This window comes from Xyrauchen texanus, chromosome 49 (assembly GCF_025860055.1).
Source record: "Xyrauchen texanus isolate HMW12.3.18 chromosome 49, RBS_HiC_50CHRs, whole genome shotgun sequence".
NCBI classification, from domain to species: domain Eukaryota; kingdom Metazoa; phylum Chordata; class Actinopteri; order Cypriniformes; family Catostomidae; genus Xyrauchen; species Xyrauchen texanus.
Genome location: NC_068324.1, coordinates 13,928,492 through 13,943,156, shown reverse-complemented (window position 1 = coordinate 13,943,156; position 14,665 = coordinate 13,928,492). Strand labels below are relative to the sequence as shown.

Below are 14,665 nucleotides of genomic sequence, written 5' to 3'. Positions count from 1 at the left end.
CTTGGTTAATATTAAGTTTAGAACTATTATTATTTTATTTTTATTTGTATCCCCTTTTCTCCCAAATTTGGAATTCCCAATTCCCAATGTTCGCATGGTGACATAGTGACTCGCCTCAATCAGGGTGGCGGAGGACGAATCTCAGTTGCCTCAGTGCCTGAGACCATCAATCCACGCATCTTATCACATGGCTTGTTGAGCACGTTACCGCGGAGATGTAGGCCCCCAAGCAATCTTTCTAATAAAAACAACATATAGCACTTCAAGTTGGGATCTGCAACTTAAATGCAAATTCATCAACATGAGCCTTTTACTGAATCTGACTTAAATACCATGCAATGTGTCAAAATAATAATCTTAACGGTGGCCTAAAAAAATATGTGGACACTTAAGCCACATTTAAATATGTTATTTTATTTGATAACAAAATAACAAAACTGCAAACAGAGGATGCTAGACATTTTGTCAAAACTAAATTGACTTGAAACATTCTTTTAAATACATTTGATCAACTAGTCATTTTTAATGGATGTTTGAAATCAGTTCCACTCAGAAAACAGTGTCTCATAATTTTCCTCACAAGCAACTTCAATCCTTCGCAGTCATAGGTCATGAAGAGCTAACAAAACTTATCTAAAACATTAGAAGCAACAACATGTATGTTAGATCCAATACCAACTAAGCTCTTAAAAGAGGTGTTCCCTGTAATACCAGAACCTCTTCTTAATATTTTTAACTCTCAACTTAAAATGGCAGTTATCAAACCTCTTATAAAGGAGCCACAGGTTGAAAATACTAGAAAATGTAGTGTCCTCCCAACTATGTTAATTTCTACAGAGAAATGGTATATATGATCAGTCAAGATTTAGACCCCATCACAGTACAGAAACTGCTCTCATCATAGTTACAAATTACTTGCTCTTATCATCTGATCGTGGCTGCATTTCTCTTCTAGTGCTTTTAGATCTTAGTGCGGCTTTCGACACTGTAGATCACGACATATTCTTGAATAGGTTTGAGAATTATGTTGGCATTGTGGACATGTGGAATGGTTTAGGTCCTATTTAGGAGACTGCTACCACATTGTCTGTGTAAACAAGTTGGTTTTAAAGTTGTGGCTGATTGGTTAGTAAATATATATATATATATATATATATATATATATATATATATATATATATATATATATATATATATATACACACATAACATTTGTTTTTATTTATTTATTTGAATGAACAGGGTGTACAAAAAATTCACCCCACTTATATTTGGGAGCCCAGTCATTATTGTTATTTTTTAACCCAACAATTATTTTGTGTTGTTCAGTTCAGTTAATTATTATAATATAATAAAGAATTATAATTATAATTATATTTATTTTAATAATTTACTTTATACAACAGTAATATAGTTTTGTCATACTTCACCTTCATCTTTTTACTTTGATGGCTGATGTACATTGTTCATCATGTTCTTCAATAAAAAATCTGGTGAATCGCAGTCACTGTCTCTACTTCTGTGATACTGTGTCACATTTTTTGATTTGTATAATAACTTTAAGCAGCATCAGATGTTTGGTATTGCGGAAATGGGTGCAGCTGCAGCACTTTGCCTTCACAAAGCACATGGAGCGCTCCAAGACAGCTAAAAACAGTGTATCTGTGTGTGAACACAGAACAATGCGTCACCTGTCACCCCTTGAGCATTTTGAGCAGCTTTCTGACCAGGCCCTGATGTCTGGGGCCCCACGCAATTTCATGGTTTCCTACTGGTGTAAAGATCTTCTTGAATGCTGACAGGATGAATCCGGTTAAATTGGTGAACATTTAAAAAAGTTGAGTTACTTGAATGAATAAATACCACCACCACTATGAAACAAAGTAATCTCATGCCCCCTTGACCAGTGCTCATGCCTCCCCACAGGTTAAACACCGCTGTCCTTTAAAATGAAATAGTATAACAGGTCCAAAATTGACTGGCTAATGCAAAAGTATGCAGATTCTGATTGCAATTGGAGGGTTAATGTAATGACATTCACACATTTATAAGTATGAATTAAATCTCCAAATATTTTATGGGACCTCTATAAATTTCAAGAATAAAGTTAAACATATAGAATTTTGCCTTTGAATGGGGGAAAAAACAGCATTTTTGAACAAAACCATCTAATTTTCAGTGTCGAAATACAAAATCAGGTCACAGAACCTACAATTATCTCATGGATATCAGTGTTCTCTTACCTCCAAAGTAAGAACCGTCAGAGATCTTTGTCTCTTTGCTACCCTTTGTCAGGACAGTTAGTACGCCATGTTGGATGAAATACATCTTCTTCCCGACTGTCCCCTCTCTGATAATATAGTCTCCAGGCTGGAACACCTCAAAACGTAACTTGGTGAGCATGGAGGTCACAAAGTTGGGATCAGCATTGGCGAACAAAGGCATGGTGGCCACAAGCTTCCGACAGTTAAAACTGATGATTTCCTGCATATGACAATGGAGAGTATAAATATTAAAAACCAATATTGAAAAAATAGTTTTTAACAGTTTAACACTACGTCAAGTATTTGTACACACTTTGGACACAAGTTTGCCCTGATCTTGAAAATCTTTTGATCTAAAGGTCACTATAAGTTTAAATGATTGAAATGAGTTCTGTAGACAAATGAAAATTGCGCCACATGTAAATTATTTTACAAATCGTAATTTATTTTCTCGTTTTTTTTTTTTTATACACTGTATAGTGAAGGAAAATTAGCTAAACAGCATCTCAGTTGGATATCTCTTGAAATTTGTTGAGAGAATGCCCAGAGTGTAAGGAGTTGTTTGGCTACTACATAATTCCAATGGGTATGTCCAAACTTTTGACTGGCAGTGTAAATTAGGAAATAGTATAGTGTATATACATTTTCATATCCAGCCTATGGAAAGAAACCTATGCTAATTGGCTTGTACTAACCTCTCTGAGTGGCTCATTCAGTTCTCCCAGAATGCTCTCCTCATCAAACATCTTGCCCTGATAACGATGCTCATAGTAATCATGGATCCTCTGCCGCATATCTGCTGGAAGCTTGTGAAAAGACATGTACTGCTCCACCTGTTTATACTGTAAAAATGACAAATACACAAAATATTATCAACCTAAATATTACACATATCTAAATGTTTCTAATAACTAAAGTAAAAAAAAAAAAAAGGGTACAAGACTTCAATCCAGATTGATCCTAATGAGATAAAATAATCAAATTAAAATCCTAATGGATAAACTAAAAATCTAAAATAAATCAACTGAAAAATAGACATTTCAATTTATTGTTCATTGCTGATTGTTCATTTTAACTTACAAAAAAGTAACACAAATATCCATGGTATTACTTTATTTATTTGGACATTGGGGTACCATGTAAATACCATGGTATATGAATATGCTAATTATTCACTATAGTTTTATATCCAATATCACATTACTGTATGTATTAAAGTAGCATGGATACCATCACTGTACCATGGGACTGCCACAGTATTTCTTTTAGTGATCACAATACAATATTTTGGATTCAATATCGTAAGTATTCGTCTTGTTCTACAAATTTGTCATATGTGTTTTTAGTCCTGAAAACCCAGATTTGGTGTAAATAGGCCTCAAACCAAAAACTCTTTAAGACCCTGTAGTTTTGTCTCTTACTACACTGCTCCTGATAAATAAATATAGACTAAATGTCTAGCATAACAATAGACTGGTCAGTGTAACTGTCTGGCTCCATATTTATGGCAGTCATTCCATGCGGACTGCATTTGCAAATCTTGGCAGTATTTTCACATCAGCAACCATCTCCCCATTTATCCTTGTCTTTCTGTTTGTCCCTTTCTCTATGCCTGTCTCTTTGACTCCAAGGAAGGGCGCACTGTACTGATAGGGTTTATTTTACCCACGCTCCCCTTGTGCTGCCTCTTTGTTTTTTCAATCATGTCTCTGAAAACAACAGTGAGCGTCTGCAGCACTGCAACTCTAAAACCTTCCACCACATGAATTCATCTCTCTCTCCCTCTCCTGTACTATCTAATAAACTTTGTTCTGTCACTGAACATGTTGCTTTCTCTCATTTCCTCTTGTTCTTTGTCTCATCCCTCTCTCCCACTTTCATGAAATCCTGTCCCGCCTGTCGACGGTCGCATGGTTCCAATGTGCCCTTCACCACATGCTAATGCTCCTGCCATGTCGGCTATGAACATTTCACCAGTGCAGACATACTGCCTCTCCAGACTCAGCTGCAGTGTCTCTGAGTGCCTCTTCAGTTATCATATTCAAGGGCAGGGGACAAAGCCAGCAGAGATGAGTTCAAACAACAGGAAATAATGTCACACAATACAGGTAAGTTTTGACTCTGGAGAGTCGGAAGGGTGTGATGTTGCTCGCTGAAATGCCAGCATATTGATCACATGACTCATGAGCTGTTAAAATTTTTAGTGAGCTGACTCACTGCCTACATATGCAGCTGCCTTTTAAGGTCCTGTTTACACATCGTATTAACATCAATTTCCATATGATTCATATGAAACTGATGTAGTGTAATGTGTTCAAATGCCTGTGTTTTATTTGATTTTGTTCGATCCAAACTTAACATGTTAAACTACTATAAGTAATTTGCAGGTAACCGTGAACACTATGGCTCTGTATGGTGTTATCAAAAAATGGCTCTCTTTGTTTGAGCATCAGAAATTGGCGCAGAAATTACACACTTCAACCTTTGCTGGATAAGTGTGGCTTTTAAAGGAATTTTTTTAAAGCCCATATATATATATACACAAGACTTGACAGAACTTCAGTAGGACACAAGAAATCTAGGGTTGTCACAAATTTGCTGCAGACTTGTCACAAATTCACCACTCATAAATTTTCACATGCACATGAGCTGTGCGGTTGTTTGCTACAGGTTCACCACTACTGGTTAAGTGCTGCAAACTTCTGGCAAACATTTGCGGCGAATAACAAGCTCATTTGCATTTGAAAATAATAAGTGGCGAATTTGCGCCAAGTGTGCAGCAATTTTGCATCAACTCTTTCTAGCAGAATTGAAAAAAGAATTCGTGTGACGTCATTTCAGACAAAATCTGTCCAAAAAGCAGTTTTTTCGTTCAAAACAGCTTACAAGCGAGAGCTTTCAGAAACATCTCTTGCTCCCTTCTTACTGCCTTTGGTCCACGTAATAGGTGCGTGTGGCCCAAAGCTCCACCTATTTTGATGCTAACATAATTTTCTGGTTTATTTCTTCACTCACTTCAGATCAGTCATCATGAAGAGTTGCCACTCTTTTTTATACACCCGTCTTTGCAGTAGTTTCAATGTTGTTCTTTAAAAAGCAAGGAAAAAAAACCTTCTTTATGATATGGATTTCCCCCCCACAAAATTCATCATAAAATACAATAACCGTTGCATATTATGACCACGTATAGCATGTTAGCGTTAGCATTAGCGCCATGAATGCAGAATGTACAAATGACAAATCACACATAATCAACTGCATATTATTTGAGTCATCAGCGAGTGGTTAAAACAGCTTTTTCCCATATTGATTACATGTAGATTATATTCATGGAATGAGGTACAGGTATGTAGTCATGTAGATTCACATTTTAATGTCACATTGGTTTTACATGTAGCTTGTTGTCAGCTATATCTCATATTTAAATGCTCCTGTAAATGCCAGCCACAACAGCGTGGGTGGTGTCAGAATGTTCACCAGCATTATACCGCACTGTTTCGATCTTCTTTCTAGCACTGAGCGAAGAAGAACTTTGCTGTGAGTGTATCGAAGCCTTAAGTATGCCTGATATCTACATGCAGTGACACTGATCATGTGAAGCACATCGAAGTTCAGTTAAAACATAAAATATCTGACATCTGATCAAATACATTTTTCTTTTTTGTGCTTAATCGTGCAGTAGTAACTACATTTTGCCTTTTGCACAACTGGACAGCTCACTAGGTTTTAAAACATTGCTATTGTGTCAGAAAAAATGTAATTGGAAATAATTTTCTGGAAATAGATGCAGATAATCACATTGACACTGATCAGGGATATCCAAGCGAAATGGGTAAAGCACAATTCAGAAGGTAATGAAATCCGGCTGGAAAGTTTACAGGGCAAATTGACAACTCAGACATTTTTATTTCTGTTGAACTCTGTCTAACCTAATCTATCTCTCACTAACTTGATGTTTTCTCTCTCACTCCCTCCCTGTCTCTCACTTCGGTTTATGTTTCCTCAGAGCTTCAAAGCCTTTTCAAACAGATGTGAAGAGAAACTATAAATGATGTACTGTGAAACCATTATCAAAATCACTGGCCTTTATTCATTATGCTTTCGAGAAAACAAAATATTTGCTGGCACATTATTCTGTGGCACACAAGAAAGTAAGCACCCTTTCAAAAAAGGGAAGGGAAGGAGAAAGAAAGAGGAGACATCTAAAAAGGAAACTGCACATCAATACATCCTCCTTGTAGCAACAATGCAAGTTGCCACGACAACCAGAGTTGGGCTGAATTGACTAGAATCTTTTTAACACCGCAGAGGTCAAAGCACTTGTGTTTTCTCCTCATACAAAATGACAACAGTTCAATTACCACTCAAACATACTTACATACACAATAAAACCATGTATTGATCACCACAGAGGTTGCAAAAGGACATTTTGAACATTGTTAAGATCTTTAATTTCCTCCGTAATATTCAATTTTTCAATCTTTTTGTGACCCTGAATTTTATATTTATAAACACAACTTCAAAGGCATATTATCTTAGAATGTGGCAACTTTTTCTGCATGGAAATCTTTCAAAATAGTGAGAACTGCAGCCGCCCACCCTCATTAAAATGTTCTATTATATAATTGCTGGTTTACCATCTGATTATTATTCTCAAACAGTTTTTAAGTTATTCCATTAGTCTATTTTATTTTCCACAATTATGAAAAGAATGTACATAAAATAAATAATAATAAAATCTCAATTCCAAAAGTATGGAAAATGCTAATAAAACAAAAAGTGATTTGTAAATTCGGCCTTCATTGCTGTATTGTGCACTTCATAATTTGTCACACATGATATCCATTACAGACAAATGAAGTTTTTAAGACAGTAAACTCTAAGGGATCACACACATTCAGAAGTGGTTTCAAGTGCAGTCCTGACCTGTCTCCAATTGAGAATGTGTAGAGCGCGTCACCTCCTCTGTACTATTTTTGGGAGTAGCATTCACCTCCTAAAGCGGCATATACTCTGGGAGTGGTGATTAATGCTTTTAGAAATGGTTATGAGTCATCAGTGTATTACTCCCTGCTAATTCAGTGTCTGGGGGATGGAGCTTTAACTTCTATCAAGAGATTATGGGAGAAAGATGTAAACTTGGTATTGAAGGAGGGAGTGTGGGCTAGGATTCTAAAAACCATCAAGTCTGCATCTAGAGATGCAAGGGTGCGCCTTATGCAATTCAAGATATTACATTGATTCTATTGGATCCCCTCCAAATTGTATAGGCTTGGTCTTGAAGACACATCCACCTGCTGGCGATGCCAATCAGAAGATGGACACACAACCCATGTTTTTTGGTGGTGTGTTAAGATCCAAGAATTTTGATTGAAGGTTCAGAGTTTTATGTGTGATGATTTGGGCACTCAAAATTCATTTTGCCCCAGACTCTGTATTTTAGGCGATGGGGCGATCATCAATGTAGGAATAAACACCACTGGTCCTAACCATTGTTATGATCACCAGACAAATTGTTGGTGTTAGTGGTGCTATTTAGTGTTCTTGGAGGGCTCTTGAGGAGGGGCAGTGGAGAGAGAGGTATATTTTTAAATGTGTGTGATTATTATTATTATTGTTTGTGTGTGTGTGCTCATGTGTGACCACAGGGATGTTTGTTGGGGGTCAGGGTGTGGTTGAGGATTGGGAGAGGGAGGGGTAATAGTGGGGGTTAAATGTTGATTCTGTGTATATGTGTTTTGCTTTACTTTGTTAACATTATGAATCAAAATTTAAATCAGAGAATGTGTAGAGCATTATGAATTGCCCAATGTGGCAACAAAGGCCCCATACAATTGTGCAGCTGAAGACCAGCATAATAGATGAATGGGAGAAAATTCAGTTTGATAAACTTCAGTCCCCAAATGCATAATAAGTGTCATTAAAAGAAATGGTGATGTTTCACAGTGTTTCACAATAATCACACTCGACTGTCACAACTTTTTGGAGTGGATATGATTTGAAATGTGTATATTTAACAAAATAAAAACAAAAAACACAAACATTTGTGGTGATGGGGGCATGGCCGAGCGACATCTGTGGAGAGCGAGGACGAGAGAGTGAGTGCGGTAAGGGTTGACACCTGTGGGAAATCACTCCTAACAGCTATTTTGTGTTTGCAGTGAGAGTGGAGAGTGATCTAAAGGTCAATCCAGCCCGCCGGAGGGGAGAGCCGAGCCTGCAATTGTGTGTGTTTGGGGGGATCACTTGCATGTACAAAAAAAACATTAAAGTGAGCAAAAATAAAGATACCTTTTGAATTTAATTCAGTGTCTCCCACTTCCACCTTGTCACAGTGGTGCCGAAACCTGGGAAGGAGGAAGGATATGCTGCCATGACATCCTCACCACTGGAAGAATTCTTCAAGTCCGTTGCCAGCATCCACCAAGCACAACACCAGGCCCTCATGGAGCTGCGGATGGAGCAGGAGAAGCATTTCAAGGTGCCCCTTCAGGCCCAAGAAGAGGACCGGCAGGTGATGCAGAGCTTGCTGCCCCAGGAGGGGGCTTCAGCCGTAACCCCAGCAGCAGCAGGACCCCATGTGACGCAAGCCAAGATGACACTGCAGGCCAACCCAGAGGCCTTCATGGAGGTCTTCGAGCACACAGCCAGAGCCCTGAAGTGGCCGCGCTCACAGTGGGCAGTCCATCTGCTAACGCTGCTGTCTGGGGAAGCCCAACTCGTGGCACACCAACTTCTGGTTGCCAACCTCCTGGGGTATTCAGATTTGAAGAAAGCCATACTGCAACAAGTTTTTGGTACTCATTCACTGCACTTATTATTTTCTCTAGCATTTAAAACACTGTGAGTTTTTTTGTCATGAATGTGTGGTTTGTCCTTGTTCCTTACTTTGTGTACTGTTCAGCACTTTGGTCAGCCTTGTTTGTTGTTTTTAAATGTGCTATATAAATAAATACAAACTTGAAACTTGAACTGCATTCCATATTTTAAACAATGCCTTGTATGCTGTCCTGTGATATTTTACATGTATTTTGATTGGTTTGCACAGGAATGAGGGTCAAGAACATCAATGAAGATGGGAACCCATATTCACAGAGGAACGAGAGAGCTTTCGTAAACATGGTTTTGGCCAATAATGCGATACACCTCAGAGAATTTCAAACAAACATCCTCAATGGCCACACATTTTTCAATCATGTCCATCAGGTCTCTATCAACACCAGGGGAAATCCTTAAAAAACATCACATACAGATGAAACAACTCTACCGAGTGCCGTTTGAAAGAAATTTTGATAGAGTAAAAGACCTGCATTTGCACTGCATTTATAGTAGGCCTATTTTAGTAGTTTGCAAGTTAATGTAATCCTGCAGTGAGGATATGTGGTTTGCTGTCCCTGGCGGAGGGCTCTGGAAGGAAAGAGCGGTGCTCACCTAGCCTTGTGTGCCAGATGGGCAGAGGTGACAAAGAAGATTGAACAAATGGAGACGCTTGGAGAGGAAACCTCATGCTAGGAAATTAGGCTAAAACACTGAAAGACAGTGGTGGTTCCGGCCGCATATAAATGAGCTCTCATGGAGAGCTGTTGTAATTGCAACTGGAGGGCTTCCCCATGCCCTAGCAAGGGGGGCCACCCCCCTGATCTGGCAGGTCTGACCCAGGCTTGAGAGAACCTGAGCCACCTGGACCAGACTTTAAGCATCCCTCCAGATGCAATTAATTTAATGGGAGGGGCCTGCGCAGCGAACGGGCTAACCCCACGTGTGTGGGGCTCGGCTGCCGCTCGAGTGGACGAACCCATCCTGCAATCAAACGGGGGACCTCAAAATGGGAAGGACCTCATAGCGGTCCGAACGGGAGAGCCCACTATACAAATAAATGTTAGTAAGATCACACAGCATTTACACGGGAGGACCTCATTGCGATTCGAACAGGAGAGCCCTTGATGTATGTGTGTGGGAGGGCCTTTGCAGTAGTCCGGATGGGAGGGCTTCTGGGCTTGCTGGGGTGGACCATCGCAGAATCTGAATGGGAGGACCCTCCTGCATTTTGAACAGGACAGCCCTTGATGTATGTATATGGGAGGGCCCTCTCAGCGGTATGGAAGGGATGGCTTTCGGGCCAACCGGAGTGGACTCTCGCAGCATCCGAATGGGAAGGCCCAGAAATATGGGTAGAGTAAAATAAAATCGAATAAGGTAGAGCAAGGTAGACCCCCTTTTTTATTTTATTAGGGCAAGGTGTGCATTCTTGATTTGGATATGGTTTGGATATCAGTAACTTTTGAATTCGTCAGATGACCACCAGCCTAGTGAGCAGATTTGGTGTGGTTGCAGCACCGATACGGAAGGAATGGTTGAGTATTTTGTGATGCCGGATTTAAGTGGGATCCTCTGTAATGGAGATAGTGTGCTAGCAATTCGAAAGGCTGGATGGCAGGATTGGAGTTGGCAAATTGAAAATTAAAATAATTGCCCTCGTTAGAGGCAATGTCAGGGTACACGCTTGCATGTGCGTTTGAGATATGACCGGGCTGAATCCTCAGGCACAGCACCTGACAACGGTCAATGGGAGAGCGGGCAATTAGTGTGAGAATATTTTAGCTGTATTATACTGAGCATGCCCGGAGCTGCGAGCGGCTGAATCCGTAGATGTAGGCCCGCATGGCATATGACGGTAGGACACTAGATTCATGTGGAATTGTTGTATAAATCATTTAAGGAAACTCCCAATGTGAATAGGGCTGAATCCTCGAGAACGGGATCACATGGAGTTAAAAGGAAGAGCCTGTGTTTTAGTGTGAAAAGTTCACACCGCATATCAGCAAGAACTTACTCTGCGATATGATTGAGTTGATTTGTCAAGTGTGGCGTTCGACGTGAGGGCGTATATTATGCAATATTTGACTGAAATGTATTGATGCGGAGATGCCGGCTTGTGGTGGGTTGTTTAGGGAAGACCTAAAGTGGCCTGATATTCAATCCCTATGTGGTGATGGTACGAGTGTCATAGTATGGATTACGGAGACATGGGGGCTGAGACGTATGGTCTGAAAGGCGTGCCGAGTTTGTGGCATGTGAACAGTTGCGACGCTTGGACAGTGCGTTTGTGCTGTTTGCAGTGTATTTGGAGTTTGTCGTATGGCCCTAAAGATGTTGGCAGAGAGAATATGTTGCATGGAAAAACTAAGGTGTCTGGAACATATGTGAGGCAATGTCAGGATATGTGCTTGCGTGAGCATTTGTGATATGAATGGGCTGAATCCTTGGGCGTGGGACTGCACAGCATTCAATAGGAGAGCATACAATTCATGTGAGAATGTTTATGCTGAATTTAACTGAGCTTGATCGAAGCTGCAAGCGGCTAAGGAGGTAAGGGCTGCACGGCATTCGATGGTAGGATGAATGGGATGAATCCTCGAGCACGGACTCACCCAGAGTTTAACAGGAAGAGCCCAGGTTTTCGTGTGCAAAGTTTATGCTGCAAATGAGCAAGAACTCACTCTGCAGTACGAATGGGTTGAGCACAGCATTTGACATGAGAGCGTATGGTAGGCTATGTTTGAATTAAATTGATTGATGTGGAAATGCAGGTTTATGGTGAACTGTTTAAGGAAGAAGAGAAACTGCGCATTGCACTGTTTGCAGTGTAGTGGGTGGTTTAGTCACATGGCCCGAAAGACGCTGCAGTTGCTGTACCAGGACAGCACATTTGTGCCACTTAGGGATGCATTGAGCCAATACAAAACAGGGTAACGTGGTACACATAGCATCTACAGACGCCTGAATGTAATAGTTGCTAGATTAAATGTTGGTAACGTGTAAGTTAATGTCAGAAAACATGCTTTCATGTGCATAAGAACGACATCATTTAAAATCATGCAGCAATTAAGTATGGTCAAGCTTGTAAATAATGTTTGTAATCCCATGACTCGGGCAAACGTAGAGAAGACTGTAAAATATAATGATAGAGTGGAAGTTTGTAGCAGCCCTTGCTTTATGTTATCAGGGCTGTGCGGCAAAGCAAGCTCGAATGCTGAGAGGCGAGGCGAGTTTGCGGAATGATTATGAATGAGTTGGGACACGACGCGTGATCCACCTCTTGCAGAGCCGAATTTGGCTCATGTCTATTCGGACAGAGGCTGTGTATAACTGCAGTGTGCTGTGTAATGGTCAGAGTGGGAGCTGCGTGGCAGCGAGCTCATGTTAAAATGTCTGCATGGTTTGAAAAGAAGTAGTAATTAGAGTATCAGTTGATTTGAAAGAGTTTGCTGTTGTATGATTGTCCCTGTGTTCTGGATGGAATATGAATGGGCACTTTGAAGGGAGAACAATCATGATATTCATGTTAGAAGTTGACTAACAGAATCAGTGAATGGATAACACCCTAAACGTGCTGCGTGGAGATTTAATGAACTGAACCAGTTTGCGGAAGCAGTGTCACACAATGATCTGCTCCAGTGAATAAAGATTAGAAGGAAAGACAGAGTAAAAGTAACACTTAAAGTGGTAGCAGTAGATGCTGTGAAACAAATTAACTGCTGTGTCAGCTTCTGTTGAGACGAGATGTTTTAGACAGAAGAGCTGTTCTGATGAAGGCAAATGCTTTGTAGTGGAGTTGCAATCCAATGATCCAAGTAACTTGCATGGGTTTGTTCGTGGGCAATGGGCCGAATGCTGGGAAATCTCAATGCTACATAAATGTAAGCTATATACTCTTACTCTGGCTGTGTGATTGGTCGGATTAAATGAACTTGCTCCTCAAACTTTGTCAGAGAGTTGTAATGGATGCTGATGCAATCCAGCATTAATTTACCTTCATAGATGAGGCTGGGTTTAACCTGACAAAATGTAACGGTGATATATTTTCACCAAGGGACTTTTATTTTGGTGGGTGGCGCTGTCTATGGCGTGTGTGCGAAAGAGAAGAGGAAGAAGTGAGTCGCACCTTTGGCTTTGAAGAAGAGTAACGCTGTAATAGCTGTGCGAGAGATCGACATTTTCTCAGCTGAAGATGTAAAGGACGATGGAGGCACACAGTCAGTTTAAGTTACATGAGTTAAATGTACTTTGACGTGAACGTGTGAAGCTGAAGACGTAGATAAAGCGGAAATTCAGTTTATTACGCATTTGACGGAGAACGGTGTTAAGAGACTGGCCGAGAGCATGGAAGAGAGTTGCTGAAGCCGTGAGTTTCATTCAGAACATTGTTGTTTCTGGCGTAATACGGAATTTTAGCTTTTTTATCAAACTGCGTTTTTGTAGTCTTCTGTGAACCGCGTCATAGTGATACGCTGTTTTCCCGCGCATCGCTTAGTGCACTTGTAAGTGCGCTAGACGGAGAGTTAGTTTTGCACGAGTGATTTTTCCCAGAGTATTTTTTGGCACTTAGAAGAGTCTGACAATAGTCAACGATCAAGTATCGCTTTCAATAAGCCTTTATCATATTTTTGTGGATCGACCCTATTTAAGTGGGCCTCGCGCGTGCTGTGACTGAGGCGCCATTTTTTCCAGAAAGTTCCAGAGTTTTCCCCGAACTGCGCTGAGCTTCTCTGGTGTTTTTGTGTTTGTTACCCTGCCAACCAGACGACATCTCTTCACTGTCCTGTCTCAGATGTTTTGTTTTGTTATGTTTCATTGTTACAAGTCATTACAAGTTCTCACATAACATAATCAGTCATCGCAAGTCAACGCATCGAGAGTCTTCGTGGAATCAGTCTGGTACAAATGTTCTTTACACACATCTATACGAACATTTTACTGAGTTAGATGGAACTGAACAGAGTGATTATTTGAACTGCACTTGAACTGTGATTTGAACTATTTGATGTGAAGCTGAAAGAGTCATCCGAGTTAATTGAAGTGCTTAGTTTGAATTGTACTTTAAGTGTCTTCAACTTTATTCAGTATTTTGTTAAGTACCATCCAGTGTTATTGGTGAGTTAATTTATGTCTATACATTGGAAATCATTTAGAAAATATACCTCTGAAGAGTGTTATATAGAGTGTTTCAAATTGATGTCTTGAAGTTTCATAAAGTCTATAAGACTAATTCAGAGAATCTTTTATTCTCAGTTTTATTATTTTATTTCGGTAAACTGTGAAAATTATTTTCAGAAGAATTAATAGTTTCTTAAAAAAAAAGAGGAAATAAATGATTAATTGTTAAAAGTAATACAGCTGAAGATTATTTCTGGAACTTACCTTGGAGTAGGGGCGTCTCACTTTCACTATTAGGTTTAGGTGGGTGGGAACGTGAGCTGGAGTTATCACTTTGCATCACCTTTTATTCTTCAGGAAGCCACCGTGTTGACATTTAATTAAACAATTCTTAAAACGTGTCATCATTGTAAAAAAGACCTGAAGCCCACACTTCTTATTCCTGCAGTATATCAGACAATAGG

The 14,665-nt window shown here is 39.8% G+C and overlaps 1 protein-coding gene across 1 annotated transcript in view; it reads right to left on the bottom strand.

The window, feature by feature from the left end:
- Positions 1-14,665, bottom strand: part of LOC127640538 (potassium/sodium hyperpolarization-activated cyclic nucleotide-gated channel 3-like) — a 50,860-nt gene that overhangs the window by 9,622 nt on the left and 26,573 nt on the right. The window contains exons 5-6 of the mRNA XM_052123157.1: positions 2,960-3,106; positions 2,244-2,484 (exon numbers count right to left, since the gene is read on the bottom strand). Coding sequence (XP_051979117.1) covers positions 2,244-2,484; positions 2,960-3,106 — 388 coding nt within the window. The remainder of the gene's footprint in view (positions 1-2,243; positions 2,485-2,959; positions 3,107-14,665) is intronic.